The sequence below is a fragment of the Artibeus jamaicensis genome, unplaced genomic scaffold, assembly GCF_021234435.1.
Source record: "Artibeus jamaicensis isolate MK-2021 breed Jamaican fruit bat unplaced genomic scaffold, CSHL_Jam_final scaffold_625, whole genome shotgun sequence".
Lineage (NCBI taxonomy): Eukaryota > Metazoa > Chordata > Mammalia > Chiroptera > Phyllostomidae > Artibeus > Artibeus jamaicensis.
Window position 1 is genome coordinate 527,394 of NW_026522051.1, and position 20,779 is coordinate 548,172.

At 47.0% G+C, this 20,779-nt stretch overlaps 2 protein-coding genes across 4 annotated transcripts in view; both read right to left on the reverse strand.

Moving 5' to 3' along the window:
* The window catches only part of SUCO (SUN domain containing ossification factor), a 60,237-nt gene extending 51,521 nt beyond the window's left edge, over positions 1-8,716 (reverse strand). For all 3 annotated transcript variants that reach the window (XM_037167379.2, XM_053659357.1, XM_053659356.1), the window contains exon 1: positions 8,571-8,716. In XM_037167379.2, the coding sequence (XP_037023274.2) occupies positions 8,571-8,632 (62 nt within the window). In that variant the 5' untranslated portion in view covers positions 8,633-8,716. The remainder of the gene's footprint in view (positions 1-8,570) is intronic.
* Positions 8,717-17,949: 9,233 nt separating this feature from the next.
* Positions 17,950-20,779, reverse strand: part of CUNH1orf105 (chromosome unknown C1orf105 homolog) — a 44,631-nt gene continuing 41,801 nt past the window's right edge. Inside the window, exon 7 of the mRNA XM_053659368.1 lies at positions 17,950-18,899. Within this exon, the coding sequence (XP_053515343.1) occupies positions 18,829-18,899 (71 nt within the window). The 3' untranslated portion in view covers positions 17,950-18,828. The remainder of the gene's footprint in view (positions 18,900-20,779) is intronic.

Sequence of the window (20,779 nt, forward strand, 5' to 3'; positions counted from 1 at the left end):
AAGATCCTACTGTTATAAATACAATATGGGAAAAAAGTGGTTCAAAAATAACCAAATTAACCAAAAAGCCTTTAAAGGCTTGCGGTTCACCCTGCCCGGTAATTAAGTCTGTTACAAAACCACTCTCATGAGCCCTGCCCGGTGTGGCTCAGTTGGATGGGCACGGCTCAGCAAAGCCCAAGGGCACATGCAGGGGTTGCAGGTTCGGTCCCTGGCCCAGGAAAAAGGGGCACGCGCCAGAGGCAGCCAGCGGGCGTTTCTCTCCCTCGGTGCTCCCTCTCTTCCCCTCCACACTCCCAAACCCACTCCCTGGCATACGGTCTGTGTTTTAGAAGCAGCCCGCGCACCAAGTACTCAGTAAACACCCGTGGAGAGTATGAATGATAGGAGGCCCTCCTGACAGCATCTGCCGCATGGTTAACCACGACAGTTCACTTTAACAACGGTTCTAGTTAACTAAAGCAAGTAAAAAAACATATTAAGTGGAAAAAGTAGGAAAAAAAGGATGAGATCAATAGCATCATACCATCTGTGTAAAATTTAAAGCCCATAAATAATATTATTTTGGAAGGAAACACGTTTCTAAATAAATACACAAAGTTGACTGAAACACAGCAAACATATTCTATGGCAAATGCCTAAAATGGGGATAAACAGGAGTGAAACTAATGACGGAAGATAAAATCTGAGTAAGGATATGAAGTGCCATAGAAGAGGGGACCTGTGCGAAATGCGGCATAAACTGAGGACAGCAACCCAATCCTGAGGATCTGGTGTCTCCAGAAGAAAAAAAAAGTCCTGTTTTTAATTTGCCAAGACTTTTACATTAAAGTACTAACCCAATTTTACGAGTAAAGAAAACTAAAGCTCAGAGCTGACGTGCCTGAGGTCAGTAGGCTCACGGCTGAAAACCCAGAGAGCTCCCTCCGCAGCCTACGATCTTTCTCCACTGCTGTTGTTTCATATTTAATCTTCTCGAGTCAACAGAGGGACAGAAAGAAAGGTGAGAAAACAACACAGGTCCATTCACTCAAGAAGGGAGGACACCAGTCAAGGCGACAGCACAGCAGAACCTGTCACAACCCATCACAGAGGAGGAGCAGCAGCGTCTACTGCTGATTCTGGGGGCCGCGACAAGTGGCGTGTGCGATGCTCAGCAGTGTGCTGGCTGGGACACGGACTTGAGAGTCAGGAGACTCGAGTGTTAATTCCAGGTCCCTTGTTTAGAAATTGTATGTTCTTAGAAAAATTACAAAACATGTGTGCCTCAATATCAATACTGGGAAATGGTGTTATTATGAGGAAAATGAAATAATGCATGTATTTGGTTGGCCAAAAAGTTCATTTGGTTTTTTCCCTTCAATGGCTCTAGTAGAGCTTAGCTGTCTTTAACTTCATTTGAAAAATTTTGTCAGATTGTACTGTGACAGCTGTCATATCAGTGTGCGTTTAAAAAATAAAAATTGGTGAATTTTTGTGCAGCCATTTTAATACTGAAGAAGGAAGAAAATAAGCAACATTTTCAGCAAATTATGCTTTATTATTTCAAGAAAGGTAAAAACACAACTGAAACACACAAAAAAGATTTGTACAGTGTATGGAGAAGGTGCTGCTACTAATTACACATGTCAAAGTGGTTTGTGAAGTTTCGTGCTGGAGGGTTCTGGCTGGATGGTGCTCCACAGCTGTGTAGACCAGCTGACGCTGACAGCGATCAAACTGAGACGTGAACTGAGAACGAGCAACATTATACAAAGCAGGATGACAGCATCACACTCAAAATATCAAAGTCAATAAAGTTACTGGTGAGAATAAAAGGTGTCTTTTATTTTATGGAAAAAACCCTATGGACTTTTTGGCCGACCCAATCTATTCTTAGCGTGGCACAGAATATGCACTCAAATGTCAGCTGTTATCAGCTCCTGTCCCCTCTACCTCCTCTCACTTACCAAATTCCAGAGTAAATTCCAGAGTACTGTCTACTCGTCGTCTTAACTTCTTTACCTTCCACCCAGCCCACTGAACTCTAATTTCTGCCCCCATCATACCACTGAAATTAGTACAACTGTGGCAGAATTTACCCTTTTTTATTTCTTTGCTGCATGTAGCACCTTTGACTGCTTCCACTTAAAACCCCCTCCTTGGCTTGTCAAATGACACATTCCTGCTGCTCATCTGATTCTTCTGACTCTCCTCTGATAAGATGCTTCTGCTCCCTACAGAAATTCTGGTGCTGCCAGGGTCTGTGCTCGGTCTTCCTTTTACCCTCTACATGAATTTCTTGAGAAATTTCAGCTACTTGCATGATTTTCAGCTGATGGCTACCAAAACTTGTATCTTTATCTTTTAGTACCTTCTCCTAATAACTAGTCCATTCCTTAAAACCCTTCAATGACACCCTGCATTAATGCTGAGAATAAATTAAGTATATTTCAAAGTTGAACCTTTCTTTCCCCATTGACCAAGAAATCTAAAGCAGAACTAAATCCAAGTTGAATACGGTATCTCCCTTTTCCAAACCTCCCCTTCCTACATCCGTGCTCCTACCATGTGGTAGGAGCTACTGTCCACACAGCCCACAGTCAGAAATCTGTGGGCTTCTTTTTACCATCTCCAGTTTACCTTACCTCAAATTTCTGTGTCCATCTCTCCATCCCCGTAATGACTGCTCTAGCTCAAGCCCGTATTTCTCACACAGAGCACCTCTTAACAGAGCCCCCTAATTCCTGCCTCCGGTACCTCTGCAATTCAGTCCTTCACGCCACTGCCAAAAACCTACCACTACACCATCTCAGGACACCATTCCCTGCTGAAGACCTTTTACAGACCCTGCATGACAAACTTCAAGCTTCCCCAAATGATGCTTAAAAATCTCTAAAACTCCTCCACTGCCTAAGTCTTCAGCTTCCTAGTTCCTGCCACTCCCACACCTCCCACGCCCCCCACGCCTGTTAGGCTTCAGTGACACAGAACCACTTGTGTGTTCCTTGAACACACACCAAGTCTCTGGTTCGTGCTGTTCCCTCTTCCAACGATGTCCTGCCCCCGCTCTCCAAAATCCAAAACCTGACTAAATTCTTACCATTCTTCTTGTTTCTGGGGCAGGAACTAGGTAGTTAGAAACTAGGAGACTTTCCTGATTTCCACAAGGTGGGGTTTGGTGATTGCCAAGGTGATTTGTCCCTCTTATGAGGGACAAATAGCAATGAAAAAAATACTTGATAAGGATATATTTTAAGAAATTACATAAGATATATTTAGCCTATAAAATCAAGTCACAATACCTTTGCTACCTTAATTTTCAACTTGAAACCACAAAAAAATCCCCAAATAAATAACTACCAAGCTAACAAGGTAAGCATGCCACAACAGAAAGTCGAGGAAATTATGGAAATAAAGCTACAAAAGCAGGTTTGGGACAGACTACAGGTCTTTAACATGAGGGTTTAACATTTTACCCTCCAGGCAAAAAGGGAGCCTGGGAAAGATGTTTCAGCAAGGGACCGGCATGATGCAGCTGTGTGTCAGTGAGACAGACCTGGCGGCGCGGTGCAGAATGGGTCCACGCACACAACTGCCAGGCTGCTCTAGCCTCTTCTCTCTCTGGCTGCCACACCAATGTGTGAGAACTCACACTGACCAGCTCTCCAAATATCTTCTACTTTCCACTCCCATAAGCTGATCAGTCACTTCCCTCTTCTGAAAACAAGGCCCTTCTGTCAGTTTTCAAGCTTTTCAGCCTCCTTCCATCTCTCACTTCGAACCAGTTTCCTCCTTCCCCCCGAGAGCTTCACTGGGCCACAATTCTTCCTTTATCCGAACTACACGCAGAAGCTCTGGTGGAGTCAAACATTCTGTTTCGAAACTGATCCCCTCTACGAGGACGACTCTAGCCCAAATCTTACTGCAGTGAAGCCGACATGTTTAAGTGCCCATATTACATCTCCACTTGGATATTCCACTTGCCTGAACAGCTCCTTCTCCTTTCAAATCTCTGGAACTCTTCCATTTCTTTTTGAACACTTCTAATTCTTCTAGTTGCCCCAGTTTTTTTAAATTAACTTTTCTTCTCTCTTTAAACTTTATTTCACAGAGTCATAATTTTACTGGCATATAGTCTCTTAACCACAACTGGCTCCACGAAAGCAGCTACCCTGTCTTAGCTACCAAAACCCAGCACAAGCGGATCAGAAAGTGCAGGGTTGAGACTTCTAACCAGTACGAGCAGTTCTGCGCCCACAGGGCAACATAAAACCACCTAGTCAGTCAATCACATTTGTCACCAAAAATTACCTTTTAAATGAGAGCAAAGAGGTACCATTAACAGAGGCTTGCTACTTTGCTTTCTCATCTCATTTACATAACTTACTGTGAATACTAATTTATTAGCACCCTAACATGCTAAGATCATACTGGCACACATATATATAACTTACAAACAAGCAGATACTAAAAGGCGCGTGCACATGGTTTTACTGACTGGGAGACATGCTCAAAAACAGTGACTAACCATTGTTTAGGGCACGGAGCAAGCCTTTTTCCCCTTTCAGGTGGTGAGCAATTTCCCCAGTAAGGAGGGGGTATATTAGGCCGAATAATGGCCCCAGAGAGGTTGAAGTCATAATCCCTAAATATGTTAATTTACATGGTAAAAGGTTGCTGCTGGGATTAAATTAAGAGTTTTGAGAGGGGGAGAAGATCCTAATCGTTTGGTTAGGCCCAAGGTAATCGATCCCAAGGGTCCTGATGAGAGGAGGCAGGAGGACCAGAGGCAGTAGCAGATGTGAGGACCAAAGCAGAGGGTGGAAGGACGTGCGGAAGGAGCCACAGAAGGCAGAAGGCCCCCAGAAGCTGACCAAGTCAGAACAACAGGTTCTTGTCTCAGAGCCTCAAGAAGGAGCCAGCCCTTCTGATACTGTGACATCACCCAGTTAAGACTTACTCTGTACCTCTGACCCTTGAACTGTGAGGGTAACGAGGTAATGCAGTGGCCAGGGCTGTTTCAGGCCGCTGCATTTTTGGTAATTTTTGGTAACTTGTCACAACAGCAATAGGAAACCAACTCAGGGGATTCTTGGGATGTGGGGCTTTCACTACTCACACTAGAAAAGGCGGGTCACCCCATTTTAAGGTTTTCCATGCCTAAAACAATACCTGGGACATAATAAGCACATGAATAATCTTTGTTGAATGAATTTGTGAGGAAATATGAAGATGATATACCCATACAGTTTTACAAAGCTGTCGTATGTCATCTCATTTCATCCTCCTAATAACTCTGAGGTGTGAGTGATTTATTTTCCCAATTTTAGGATACAAAAGTTGAGATTCAGAGACAGTACATAACATGTCCAGGGACACACACCCGGAAAGTGATGGGAGCCCTCCAACCTCCTGTGGAAGGACCCCACAGTCGGCATCTTTGGCTACAGACCAGGCTGCCTAAGTTCAAATCCAAGCTTCAAAACTTATTAGCTGCTCAACCTTAGCCAAGTTACTTTTCTACTGCTTTTACTACAAGATGCAAAATGAGGTTAAAATGGTACTTATGTTATCAGGTTGTTGTGGAGGTTAAAGGCGCCCACGTGTACAGAGTACACAGTGCAGTTGACAACACATATTAGCTGTCACATCTCTGCGTGCTGCAGCTGTAGTACGTGCATGCCCCGAACACGGGGCTAATTGCTAAAGAGTCACACGAAAGGTGCAGAAATAAAACAGAGTGACCAGAATGAGTAATAAGGTGGACAGGATGGGTCTTCCGTGAAAATAATCTGAAGTCAGGACTCCAGGCCGAAAGACAAAGGAGAGGGAAGACACGACCGAGATCTCTGAATGTGAGACAAACAAGGTGATAACAAAACTCAGTCACATAGGCAGGAGGGGAGAGAACCTTAGAGAACAGACTGCTGCACTATAAACATCACACATTCAAAATTTACAAAATAGGTCAGCTTATCACACATTTTGTATCGATTTACAAATGATGAAGATGGCAAACTGGCTACTAAGAGGAGTTTACCAACTCTTCAACAAACCTTCTGTCGAAGCCGACAATGGCCTTAGGGACCTAAGTGGGAATGAAGACGTCAGGAAGAAACAACCGACCGGACTGCGGCAAAAGTCAGATCTTGGGCTGGGTCAGGGCTGTAATCTCACTCTTTCAGTTTTCCAAAGAAGTCTCAAAAGACACAATCCACACTTTTCCAATCACCACCATGCACCACTCATCTTCCCCAATCTCATCAGCACCTTTCCAAGAAAATGTCAAGCCTAAATATCCTATTTTAATGGCTTCAGTAAAAAATAATTAAAATGTCTCTACATTTGGCAGTCCAAACAAATCTCAAAATATACTAACCCATATGTTTAAGCTAAAGTTTCTTAAACTTTTCACTCTTTTTTTAGTCCTCACACAAGGATATGTTTCTTGCATTTAGAGAGAGGGAGGGGAGAGAGAGAGAGATAGGGAGAGAGAGAGAACATCAGCTGGTTGCGTACTATATGTGGCCTGGCAGGGATCAAAGCTGCAACCCAGGGCACGTGCCCTGACTGGGGACGGGACCCACAGACTTTCAGGGCACAGGGCGATGGTCCAGCCAACTGAGCTGCCACAGCGAACCTTTCACTCTTTACTTAAACCCTCAACATCCCTTTTTCACAGTGTGAGTCCACAAACTTTACAGAACTTGAGGACTACTATTTTCAATACTAGGCTGACTGATTCCCCCCTCCCAACAGGTCATGATATCCTCATTACTGCTAATGAGTAAAGTTGAGAAATCAGCTGAGGCTGGCTAGCTTAAGCAAAACATAGCCAAAAATTACACAAAGTAATAGAGGCATGGTTAATTTAAATCCACTCGCTTTAATCTCCACCATTCAATTACGTATTTTTTTAAAATCACATTTAAGGGTACAAACTGCCAACCAGTAGATAGGCCCTGGAGGTCTAAGCCCAGTACAGCGAATGCAGACAGTGATGCAGGGTGACAGCCATCAAACTTGCTAAGCGACTAGATTCTTATTCCACCCTCGCACACAGAAAAAAGATAATCATGATATGACAGGTGCTATCGCTACACTGGTGATCATGTTGCCATATATGTAATAAATGTATCAAACCTACATGTTCTACACCTTAAATGTGCACAATGTTATGCATCCGAAATATTCCAATTAAAAAATCCCAGGTGCATTTTAAACTTGAATGAAAAGTGTAAGCTCTTGTCCTGTTCCTGAAAGTGCTGTTGAAGAATAACAAGGTGTAAAGAAGGGCAAGACAACAGAGAAGAGAAAAGGTGTAATCCACCAACAATCCAGCAGCCCCCGGGAGAGGCAGGCATGAATACGAGGTTTTGGTATCTCACCTACAAATCTGTATTTCAAATGTGTAAGTGGACTCATCTCTTACCTGCACGTCTTGACACCCATGGTGATACTAAAAACGTGGGGACAGAATGGGTCACACTGGTCTTATTAAGAGGGTCTGGAATGAAAGACAAAAGGCCAAATTTCTTTTCCTCTAAAACGTCTACCAACCTTCCAATCAAACTTCCTCGGCCAGGCAAGTGTGTTTTTTTTCCTCTTATTTGCTACTGTCTTCTGTGGGCAAAAACACATCCACTTCACTGTCTTTGGAATTCACTGGCCACCCATAAAAATTAAAATACTGTTGATGGTTTGCAGACATAAGCTAAACCAAGAACTTAGTCTATCTTCATTTTAATAAACAGCAAATCGCTTTGAATGAAACAGCACCTTTTAAGTCAGCAAATGTCACCCATCTCTGAAGAAATTCCCCAAGAGGGAAGAAAAACTTTCCCAAATACATTGACAGCAACCCTTTGACCTACAAGCTCTCTCTGCTCCTCAAAACACACAAACCCAAAATCCCAAATGTGGCAGGAATGAACAGAAACTCCATAAACTTCAGAGACAAAGCAGCCCTCCCACTACTAAGGAACATCACCCAAGCCACACCACAGAAAGCACCGTACACACCACATCTAAGTCACCCTTTTCTATAGCAGGGCTCCTCGTCACCCAGGCCTCTGGGGAAAAGCGCTTCCTCCGGCTCCCAGAGCAGCAGCCCCCAGGGCGCTGGGGGCCAAAGACGTGGCGAAACGTCCCAGACTCAGGCGAGCACCGCAGAACCCGCCCCGGGACCACGAGCGTTTGTAGTGTCGCACGTAGCAAGCGGGTCACCGCCGACACGCGTTCTGCCCTCACCGCCCCGCCAAAGCCAGCGCTGCCGGGACTCGCCCAGCACCTATCTCCACGCTGCCCGCCCAACACCCGCCGCCCCCAAGGCGCGGGGTCGCTGGACACAAAGGCCCCCAGGCGGTCCCCCTCGACCCAGGCACCCTTCTCTCCCATTAGGGTCCATAAATTCCAAAATACACCGTGAACATCTCCGCACCGAGACCTGCCGAGTCGGCGGGAGAGTCGCTTCCTAGGGACCCTAGAGATCCGTACCCTAAAGTCAAGACGATGTGGGGGTGTGACCCAGGCTGCTCCCCCTCCCTCCCCCCGCCCCGGGGAAATCCGGGGCGGTCGAGGGTACTCACCACACCAGGGAGCACAGAGAGAGGCAGGAGACCAGGGCCAAGGCCCGCTGGTACTTCTTCATCTTTTCCTCCTTCTTCCCCCGGCCAGAAGGCGGCACATCCTCCCGGCAGCCGCCACTGCCGAGGCCAAGATGGAGGAGCCGGAGCAGGAGCGCGAGGATGGGATTGAGAGTCCGAAGGGCTGCGGCGCCCTGGGAGCGGCTCTTCCGCGGCTCGCGTGCGGGCCACACTCTCCCAGGGACACACGGCGGCGCCGGCGGGGGCGCTTCACGGGAGGACTCCGGGGACTGCCGCTGCTGCCGCGGCCGCCGGTTCGTCCGCGCCCGCCTCCTCCGGCCACTGCCGCCGCCGCCACTGCTGCCCCTTATCCCCCCCCGCCCGCCCCGGCTCTCCCTCCGTGCCGCCAGCGACCAACTGCCGTTGCGTACTCGCTCGCCCGCAGCCAATCACCGGCGGGGCCGCGACACCTCACACGCCGCTGAGCTGGAAGCAGCCGCGTCACCCAAGTCCCGCGGCGTTTGCACCCCCACCAGCCCCCGCGCGGGCCACGCCCCCTCCGACACTCAGGCGGAGAAGCCGGTGGGTGGAGGACTCAAAGGTGGAGAAATTGTGAGGCCGCTGCCACGCCCACCTTCATTCCCGCCCAGTCAGTGGCTCGCGTTCGGGAAATCAGAACGTAGCCCGGTGACGCTCAACCTTTTCACTTACTATGTCCCGTCCCCATTCGCCAAGTGGGTGCAGAGTCCGCGCAAGGCCTCTTGGGAGTTGTAGTTTACCCTCTGGAACTTCTTTTTCCCTTTCTCCATCAGTCCTGGAATCAAGGAGTCGATGGAGGGAGGTCTATAGTTTCGCTTTTCACTGCCAGATTGACCAGCTATGGAATTGTTACACTCAGTTTTCTTCTTTGGGCACAGTTTGAGGGATGGCCTAGGTTGACGATGGAGGAAAAATCTATATTAATAAAATTTAAAAGGTGCCTTTCCCTTGTGAATGGACCCGGCCCATCGAGCTAGGTGCTGATTGGTAAACAGAAAGGGGGTGTGTCAGAACTTCCTCTCAGCTGATTGGTTAGAACGGAAAGTCTCTAGCTGCTTCTCCGCCTCCAGGAGAATTTCACCGCCCGCTGGATTCCAGTGTTGGGGTGGGCTCCGCTAGTCTCCGTTCTGCGAGATTCCTGCGGTGGGTGGGGGGCTGAGGGTCTGGAAGGGGAAAACTGCGGCTTCTGCTGGGGAGCTCCAAGTCCTGGGGTTCTTCGAAGCGAAGAAAGCTACCGTTTGGGGCAAAAAAAAAGTGACCTCTCCTCAATCTTTATAGTAAGGAGCTGTGATCACGCCAGATTTTTATGCCAGAGGCCCCTAAAGATCTCCCTTTAGGGACACTCCCCGAAACTCCAAAATGCTTTACTGCCTTTCTTCCCAAAGCGCTTTTAAACGTCTCTCTCTTAGATGGTAGACGGTATAGAGGAAGAGGCACTGGCTCATCGCAAATCTGCCTCTTCGATCTCCGGTTCTCGCGCCAACCCCACGGCTTTTCCGCCAAGTCCCAGCAATGATCTTTTAGAGCATACAACTAGCAGATAAATATCTTTTCTTTATTTTTTTTGTTTCTTCCTTTTTTGTACAGTTGAGGTTTTACTGATACCCCAGTGGTAGCATTGCCATTCACCTAATTATTAGTCATTAACTTTTATTATTTCAATAAATAGCCTTTTCTCTCTTTTGCCAGCTTCATTTCCAAAGTTTCAGCTTAAGCTTTAATCTTCAGTCCTCCGAGCTTTTTAGTTTTTCTTCTGGACACTTCACAATTTCAGTTTTCAACTCTACTGTAGACTACCAGATCCCAACCTCTGCTCAAGTAATGGCTGGACCTAACGCTTAGATACTCTACCGCTACTTCAAATTTTACATGCATAAAGTAGAACTCATCTTCCCTACAAGTAAGGCGTCTTCACCCGAGTTTCTATTTTGCATTAATTCTTCCTTGTTTTAAGACTTCAAAGTTTCTGTGACATAATGCATGTGTTGTGATTCCCATGTGCACATATAAATTTGAATTTTTTAAAATGTAAGATGTTTTTTCATGACGTTTCTGATTCCGTGCAAAATATGTTCATATTGTTAGCATTTTAATATTTTTCACATTCCCATAAATCCTGAATATATAGGGCAAGGAGTCTGCTTTGATGTATAGATTTTGCAATTGTTTCATTCAGTTGCTGCACTTGAAAATCTGAAGAGGATACAGAGACAATACAAAGTGGAGATGTTGGACTAGCGAACATTTTCCTAGACATTGCTTTTCTCTTTCAGAATACGAAAACAATACTAGAACTCTCCTTGCTATTCCTGCTTTCAGAATCGCCTCGTTAGTGTTTCAAGTGTGATTTTTTTCCATTTCCTAAAACTTCCTTCTTCCCTGTTATTTGGGTCTCTTAAAAAAATCTTTCTAATGGTTTTATAAAGCAACGCAATTACCTGAATAGTTGAGAAAAACTAACTTTGCCTCAGCTACTCGGTCATTATCCTGGTTTGGGGCCTGAATTGTGATCATGATAAGGATTGCGTTAATGCTCCTCTTCATTTCACCCAGCGAGAGAATGTGATGTTACAGTGTGCCCGTCTGCACCTCTTTAAAGGATCGGCATGAAACACTGTTCAAGATGCGCCAGGACTGAAGAGCTTGTGTGGTGTCCTTCCAATACGAACAGCTCCCTGTTCCTTACACTCCAGTGACTCGGACATTTGATCCAAGTCAGTGGGAAAGTCTGTTCCATAGGAAAGCATTAGACATGAATCATTCCACATCTCTCAATAATTGATGAAGAGTGACAGCGATGCTTCCAGGGGAGGTTGGGAAACTGGTGAGAAGATAGCATTTTTATAGAGCCCCTTTGCACACCAGCTCAGCCGACACTTTCTCCATAAGATCTTTTCCTCTTGCCGAACGCTCAGTGTCAGTCTCTTCGCTTCGGGGATTTCCAGAAGGCAGATTCTCATCACCTTCTAACCTGCACTGTAGTTAGCATGTCATCGCTGGGCAGGGGGGAGGGTGTCTTATTCCATCCCTGTATCTCCCACATCACTCAGCATTTCCCTTGGCACAAAGGAGCCATTCAATCAAGCCTAACTGTGGGGGATGCTCATGGTGATGAGGGCTGCAGTTCATGAACTGGGGTATTTACATTTCTTGAGCATCTTCTATGCATAGAGTTAGACCTTTCTGTGCATACTTCCATTTAAAATTAAATCAAACAAAAATAAATACAATTCCAAGTAAGTAATATATAACCTGTGAGATGAAATATTAAAAATTGACTTTTTGGAAACATTTTGCCTTTATTGGCCTTTATGAGAACTCTCAGGAGTTACAGTCACATCTCCCAAAACGCCATTGAAAAGAAAAATTAAACGCTAAGAAGTTTCAAATGAAAAAAAATGCTATTGTTGAAGAACAGGGATGAAAAAGAAAGGGATTTTTATTACTATAATTTACATGTTGAACCCTACATGACATGTAAAATAATTTTGGTTAATTTTAAACATTGCATGTTTTTTATTTTACTTTGGTGCAGAACCTATTTAAAGGCTAAAAATTTTAATGTGATGCATGTATCTCCACAATTGCAATGAACTGTATCTGCTATTAATTTCACCTATGCTCCTCACAGACCCCAATAGGCACATAATGGGGTAAAATGTGTATTTTCTAGTTGAAAGAAATCAAATTGTGTATTACTGAGAGCAGGAAGCAGATGATAATCATGTTGGCACAGATTGCCCATTCTGTCATTGCTTGGAGATCGTTCCGCTTGCTTCTGCCTACCAAGATCCAGCGACTATCAACCAAGACTGCCCCCTTGGCAAAGATAAACGGAAGAACTTAGTAAAGCTCCTTCCACCAGTACACTCCCCATTCCTCACATTCCTCTTTCCCTGCCCTTTTCCCAGGATTTCACTGTTGACTCTGATGTCCTTCCACACCCAAGCAATGGCTTTATAACTGCATTTATAAACATAACTTAGAAGGTAAACTTCAACAAGGCAGGGAGTCTCTCGGCAGAACTGGTCTTGGTCAGAAAGCGAGTAAAACAGCAGCTCCCAGGCTACCCCCTGAACCTCTTCCAGGATGAAGGTGGGGCCTTTCTTTCTCTAGTGTGAAAGCAACTTGCAGCCAGTCCTGCTGTCACGGCACCGAGGAGTCTCTCTGCCACCCAACAGAGCTCTGTGGCTCACATCTGGCCTCTTTCCTACAGCACTAGGTGGGTGCAACAGACTCGCTTGCAGGAGAAAGCGTGACAAGGACTGTGGTAGAGTGTCACAGAAATGTGTCCAGTCCCGCCTGCTCTTCTGGAACCTTGTATTCCCCCATCAAAAGGCAAAGTCCGTTGCTCTTTGCCTTGAAACGGGACACGAGGGGTGACTGACTGCCTTGACGAACAGACTGTGGCAAAGGGAGGCTGTGTGAGTTCTGAGGCTGTCATGCAAGGAGAAAGGCAGGGAGGAATCCAGCCAGCTGCTCCAGGGAGGACACAGGAGGGACGGGCTAGCCCTGGGCCTTACAGCCTGGCTGCATTTTACCCTCCGCCGAGGGGGCCTGAACCACTGTGAGCGTGGCTGTACTGTGTTCGGGTGCAGGTGGCGCCTTCCAGGCGGTGGGAAGGGCATGAAGCTAAGGTATGGAGGTCTGCCTCCTATACAGAGGGAAAAGGAAGAAGTCCAGTTGGCCTTGAGAGAAGGATGCAGACACGTCAGGGGGTCGTAGGAGACAAGGCTGAAAAGGTAGTCTGGGCAGACGACAGAGTGCGGTGAATATCCTGCTTGAGGCTCCCAGGAGGACGTATTGCCCCCCTGCCCCACCCTCACCCCGTCCTGGTCCAGAGACAGCATCTCTGAGCAGAGTTACTACTTCTCTTTCTTTCCTGAGAGGAACCAATGCAGATTCTCGGCTTTAATTTTGAAAGAGGCACCCAGGGATTATCTTACTCGTCATAGGCCCAGCAGTAGTTCCTGGGCTGGGGAAGAGCCACTCTGCCTGCTGGGTGCAGAGTGTACTCCCAGAGAAAGAATGAGTCATCAGACAACTAGGAAATCCAAAGAACCTTCCTCTGATGCCATCAGAACAGGCAGACGGCATTTCTTTAATCTTAACATCAGAAACCTGTCCAGATAAATTAGGAGAGAGGGGAGGAGGGACAGGGTGGCCAAGGGGCAGGAAGAAAGAAAAGAGGAGAGATACGGGGAGCCGGAGGGGGAGGAGTGACTAAGGAATGAACTTGGCAAGTCCTGCAGCTTTGTAGTCACCATGGTGACCCTCACCACCTCTCCGTCCCCTTGCATGTTCCATAAAATTCTTGGGTTGACCTATAATCCCAGGAAGCCAAATGAATAGCAGAAGAGATGCTATTGATTTATCCTCTTTCATTGCTCTCAGTGAGCAATCATTGTGAAGTTTGGGCTTTCCCTTTTATTATTTTTAAAAGAGGGATTTATGAAAAATGTAAAAGGTAGAAGCTGAACAGTGGCAGGCGCAGTGGGCTGATAGCGGTGAGGCATCATAGGAAATGAGGCCTCATCCCAGGCTTTCCTGCTGTGGTTGCACAAGAAACTAAAAATGCACAATGAGGAAGAGGCCCCCGGGTTCTTGCTCTCGTACCTGAAACGTCCAGGGAAAGCCAAAGCTAGAGAGAAAAGGCTCTTCTTTAGCACACTTACTTTGTTTGTGGTGTGTTTATTGGAGCACCCAGCCCCCCCCCCCCCCCCCCCAGGGAGCCAGGGAAAGGATAAACACGCAGGGCGCCAGCACGCCACCGAGGGAAAATACAGTCTGGCAAAATGAGACCCAAGATCAGGCGTTCCCACCTTTGCAAGTCGTCCTTGACCAAGAGAGACCACAGGGCCTCACATGACCAAGGAGAGAATACACAAAAGTAAAATGGGCTTAATTGTGAGTGATACGTTTTTGGAGAACTGATTTGTGTTCCTTTAAAAATCCACTTGATAACTCTATTTTATTTTGAGGTAAAAACTAGCCCGTATCCATCTTGTGTTTCCCTAGAACCTTCACACTGGCCGAAAGGACATTTCGTGTAGAGCGGTCAAATGGTGTTGCTTGGGATGGTGCACACCCTGCAGGGACACTTATCTGTGGTCCCACACGGGCGCAGGGCTCTCTCTGATATCCCGAGCACGACATGGCTTCTGCCCAGACACAGCTGTCTTTGAACACACACAACACAGGGCTTTCAACGAAAAAATAAAACCTCGTGAGTGGAGGGATAGCTGCACCGAGGCACCCTGCTGTGTTCAGTCCTGCTGTGTTTCGCCGTCCACACGCTTCTGCAACACGGGGTACATGTTTATAAAGACCGCACACACACTCACACGCACACAAGTGCACACAGACATGGGAACGACCAGAGGATTTTCTGCTGTGCCTCACCACTACGCAAAGCATGCGTTGCTCTATTTTCCATTGCTTCTATGCAAAGTGCTTAATGGTTTTGTTCATAAAATTGAAATTAGCAAAGGAAGAATCTCTCCTCAACCCCACCCTCCTTGCTACTTTATATCTGAATGTTGCTACAATTCGTTGACTTGGGTGAGAGGAAGACAAGGGTCGGTAGGAGGAGCACAGGAAAATCCCAGCCCCTCACTCCGTACCTATGGGGCCTTCGGTTAAAACTCTTGATTTCTCTAAGTCTGTAAAATGAGACTCCTCTGGGGTCAAAAAGGGAATCAAATAAGGTAACAGGAGCATTTAGCAACGTGTCCAGCTCAGAGTCATCCCTCAGGTACATCAGCTGAATCTGAATCTGAATCTGAATCTGAATCAGTGGGTGGAAGAGAACACAAAATACTTGAAAAACATCCATCGGGACTATTTTTAGTCCTAAAAGCCGTTCTGCTAGTTCAGGAACACATTTTGTACATCGTATCTGTATCTACTGATCTGGAGGTTAATACTTAAAGTTCCTTCTGTTTTCTCAACAATGAAACAATGAATCGCTGCATTTTTCTTAATGAATCTTTGCAGCATTTCAGGCTAAGATCTTCACAGAATAAATTAGACCCATGTAGCAATCTTCACGTTGTCTTCCTTCTGTGATTCTGAGAGCTCCCTGCCTCTACGATAATCCTTACGCTCCACTTTATTTCGAAGCATACAATAATTACTTTGGCAAATCCTTTTCATGAATGAGCAGAAAAATAGCCGTAAGCTGTGTGAAATGTGCCAATACCTTTAAAAGGAAGGTGAGAGATACAGACTGGATGTACAGACACTCTGTGGGCTAGAGCATGTAAACGTCTAGATTCTCAGGGCCGGTGGGGGAAGCAGGTCCTCACTGTACGTGAACCATGAAAGGTGGAAGGGCGGCTCAGAGGCTGTGTCAGCAGACCAGCTGGGGCTGAAGCGCCCTCCCCCGCAACCCACTCATTATGACTCCTCAGGTGGGGCTCTCACTGAGATCACCGTGAATAACCCAGGTGAAGGCAGGCCTGAAGCAAGCAGCGTCTTGCTGGCCCCGGGGTAAATTCTTCAGGAGTAAGTGCCTACTACTTTACAGGGAAGAGAGCTGACTCCTGAGTCTAGACCCAGAAAAACACACTCCCATACTGCTGTTCGCGTGCAAAGAATAAAACTGGAGATCTTTGTTTGTTTCTGCCCAGCACCCCCTCTTTCCCCTGGAAAGAGCATTTCCTTGCTCTAGGAACTCCCCCGCCAGGCACCTGGCCCTAAGAGGTCTAGATGGGCACTGCCCCCACCCTCCTGGCCTGTGGCTGGCCCTACGTGTGGGCACATGACCTAGGTGAGGGTATTCTGAGCCTTTCCCTGGGATTTTCAAACTGGAGTCTGGGGGAAGTGTCTCTTTCTATTTTGCGGTAGGCAAGGGGTGGACTGCTGGTAGCCTAGAGTGGGAGCAAATGAAGTCAGTGGCAGAGGGAAGCAGAGGTATCTTTACACCAGAGTCCGCTGATACTCAAGCCCAGACTCCAGTTTTTCGCAGGGCACTGCTGCCTTTCTTGGAGTCTGGCTGTGCAAGGCAAGGCAACCTCATTTACCTACACTAGTTCAAGTTGGGTTTCTGACTTGCCCACCCAGAGTCAACCCGCAGAATGCATTTCCTCATAGAAAAAAGAAGCAGCGTAATGGCTTCACGTGACAGAGTACTGCTAGATAAATTTCTTTTCATCTTGATAAGGCATTTCTGGAAAATAATTAGAAATCACAAGTAACACTGCTGTTGGCTCTACTTGACAGATGCGTCACTCGTAAAAAAAAGAACTGAGTATTTGCTAATAACTGACTTCCTCTGCGGCACCCATGCTTCACAGATATTTCAAACAAAATTGTTTCCTAACCGTCAAACCCCTCGGCCATTCTCTTCCTTCTCTGATGTCTCAAGTTCACTTGTCCAGCTGTGCTTGTCATCCGAGCCCTTCCTGTTCCTTGGGAAATTGTATCTCATCAGCTGCAAGTTTCCATGGAGTGAACTCCTCTTTTCCAGCCCCTGCTCCCCTGCACCTTTCCCTTCTTTCACATCTCACTGTTCACAGCAGTTTTAGGTGAACTTGCTTTATTAAAATAAGTGCCTCTGTTTCCAAACTCCACAGCAGCGATTTGGTTCTCCAAGCAGGCACCCTCTGTGGCTGCACGTATTCTGATTCGAAAGGAAACCAACTGACTTTTTTCAAGTTGACATATAATCGGCATGTAACAATGTGTACGTTTAAGACGTACAATGTGTCCGCCCGACACATTTATATATATTGCGATAGGACCGAGACCTGAGCTGGATACCACCTTTAGCGGGTCACATTTCTTTTTCGTGGTGGGAACAATGAAAAGGTTGTCTCTTAGCAACTCTGAAGTTTCTAATACCATATTGTTGTCTATAATCACTGTGCTGTGCATTACATCTGCAGGACTTGTTGATCTACTGGTTTCCAGTCCATACCCTTAAACGACACATCCTCAGTTCCACACCCTACAGCCCCTGGCAAGCACAATTAACTTTGACAATAGGAATTCCACTAAAGTCTCCAGTAGACTATCACCCCCTTCAGGGTCGGGAAGTATCTTATTTATCTATATCCTTAGGACTCAGATTGCAATACACTACATAGTCAATAAATATTGAATGAATGAATAAATGATTTTAGTCATCTTTTTAAAAGATTTTATTTAAATCTTAAAAATCTTAGAGAGATGGGGAAGGGAAGGAGAGAGAGAGGGAGTGAAACATCAGGGTGTGGTTGCCTCTAGCACACGCCATACTGGGAATATGGCCCACAACCCAGACATGTGCCCTGACTGGGAATCAAACCAGCAATGCTTTGGTTCCCAGGCCTGTGCTCAGTCCTCTGAGCTACATCAGCCAGGGCCTACTCATCTCCTATAAAGGACCATTCTTAAATGTACCAGGTAACTAAGCAACATCCAAGCTTGGGAATGTGTGAAGGCTTGCAATCCAGGGGCCCGAAGATAAGATTATTATAATCTTACCTTTCTAATTTTCAATTAGAAAAACCTGAGAGACACCATGATAAACTTGAGCAGCAGTAGATTAGGAGAACCAGAAAGGTTTAATCTCTATCAAAGACCATGGTCTCCCATGGACTTAGACCCAGCTCTGCCTAGAAAATGGTAATGTATCTAAAGCCATGGAGCACCCAGGAACGTGGCCTACCTGCAGAGAAGATGAGGGAGAGGAGGCGGCGCTATGGCAACCGGTACGCTCTGCACCTGCTGTGTTTTCTGCTCGAGAAGAATTAAGAGGCTTCAGTAGGTATATTACCTGTTTTGTTCAAGCAGGGAAAACTGCATTTTGTGAGTTGTGTTAGGACCTATTTTGTGCTTAATTTCGATGGAGGTTCGTGCTAAAAAAAATAAATAAATAAAAATGCTTGGGATCCATCCAGGATGGGAATTTCAAACTCCATAAAAAAAAAAATCAACGACAGTATTTTCCTTATTATAGGAGGCATTTCTCCAAGGAACAAGAAGAAACCACCTCTTATTTGACTGCGGGACAAGGAAGCTCACAGAAGGTGCCAGTGTCTTGAGGTTTGACCTCCTCGGAGAAGAAACAAGGCTCCTTGAGGAGCAGGGGGAAGTCTGAGGAGCTGGCAGTGTGGAATCTGCCACCAGTCGGCCGGCGGCCAGGGATGACAGAAGGATGCAGGGGTGAAACCAGACACTGAGTCAGACGGACCTGGGCTCTGATCCTGGCCCTGACTCTTTATTAACGGCAGAGAACTCAAAGCCTTTTTAGACGACGTCTCCTTGGGTTTATTGTTTCCACCAAAAGTGACCTCTTCCTTCCTCCTCCTGCAACAGAGAAATTGCTTCAACCTTGTTCTGTTTCCCAAGCAGTCTGCCTGGCTGAGGATTTTAGGTTTTAGTGGGAACCCTTTTCCCCAAGGCGCTGGCTCTGCAGAATGTTAAACCCTGTTAAGCCCTGTGTGGGAGTTCCTGGGGATAAATACAATGTATCCGTATCCATTTCATTATTGGATGCCTGACCTGTTTTATAGAGCTCTCTCTCCCCGTAACTCAACCCAGTTCGATCCAGTCTAATACATTCCTAGCCAGGATACAAGATATTCTCTTGCTGCTCTCCTTGAAGGATCTTCTTACTCCTGGCTTAACTGATCCTCCCAAATGGGTAGCCTGGGCCAGGGAATGCACACTGGGATTATCAGGACGGGGTTAAGGCTGACCGCTGTAGCCAATCACCGCTGTAGCGAATCGCCGCCACGTTCCTCACGGATTTATCGAACGCATCACGGAGCTCCTACCGCTTCATTCCAGGCACTGTGCTAGACACTGAGGACACGGTGATGAAAGGCGTGGCCCCGCCCTCAAGCTGTGTGCAGCCCAGCCCGTGGCTGCTGGAAGCACTGGTGGAAACCAGACCTGTGTTAATTCCGACGCTGTGTTTTACTAACTGTGGCAACGCAGACAGAGGCTCCCCAAGTTTCATTTCCCTCATCTGCACAATGGGAACAATAGCCCCGCCTCACAAGGTCAGTGTGGTCTTCAACGAGATGAATTACAGTCCCTGGCACAGAGGAGAAAGCACTCAGTAGACGCCATCTACGGGGTCACTGTCATTTTCATCCCAGGAACAGCCATGGACATGACGTCTGAGATAGGGCGAGGCACCGCCAGAGCAACACCCGGGAGGGCGATGAGGAAGAAGAGTGGCAAGAGGAGGGGAACTGATACCAGGCTGAGCCCAGAAGGACAGAGAGAGCAGGGAGTCAGGCCTGGGAATCTTGTTCTAGGAAGACAGGACACCGGCGTATACAAAAGCCTGGGGGCAATGAGAAGAGGCACTTTCAGGAAACGGCAAGTGGTTCAGCAGGTCTGGGTCTCGGAATACGTGTAGGGGGTCGGAGAGGTTGTGAGGAGGGGAGCGGCCAGTTGCCACAGGGCCACCCACTGCCGCTGTTACACCACTGTCCCCATAGCAATACCAGATGGTCCTGTGTCCCTTGGGAACCTTCTCGCTTGGCCCTGGGCTTTAGAGATTCTGGTGTTTATGTCGATTGGCCATTTCTTCCTATGCCGGTCACTGGAGGGGTCACAAGGGAGGGGCAGGGCTCTGAGGTCACGGTTAGGAGTTGCCCTGAGTGGGGGGCCTACTCCGATACTGGACCAGCCTGGAAGTTCCTCCGACAGGTAAGAGGAAGTCCTTACGTCCTGGAGAAGAACGGAAACACCAGCCAGTGATCGGCCATGCCTGTGGCCGGTGTCTGTTCCTCCCACTGATGACTTTGACCAACTACAGCTTAGAAGGAGGAGGAGCGTCCAATTTGCCACAATGTCCTATCAGGGGGTTCAGTCAAAACAAGTCAATGGCATTAACTGAGCATGTACTTTGTGGCTAAGACTGTGCTAGGCACTGTAGAGAAAGATCCAGGCAGTGTACTGAGGCCTGAGGGGCGATCTAAAGGCCAAGTCCACAGTTACAAGCCTGCAGGCACAGCAGAACCAGATGCCCAGAGTCCATGGTCTTTCTGATACATGATGCTGCCTTTTTGGCACCCAGCGGGGCCAGTGCAGCTCAGGAATAAAGTACGAGCCGTGGCCCCTTGCGACATTGCTCATCTTGTTGACTTAACCTCAGCAATCCTGACACAATAGAGGATTGCGTTCAGCCAGTGGGAGGCATAGTGGTTGGCCCTGCAAAGCAGAGAGAGGTA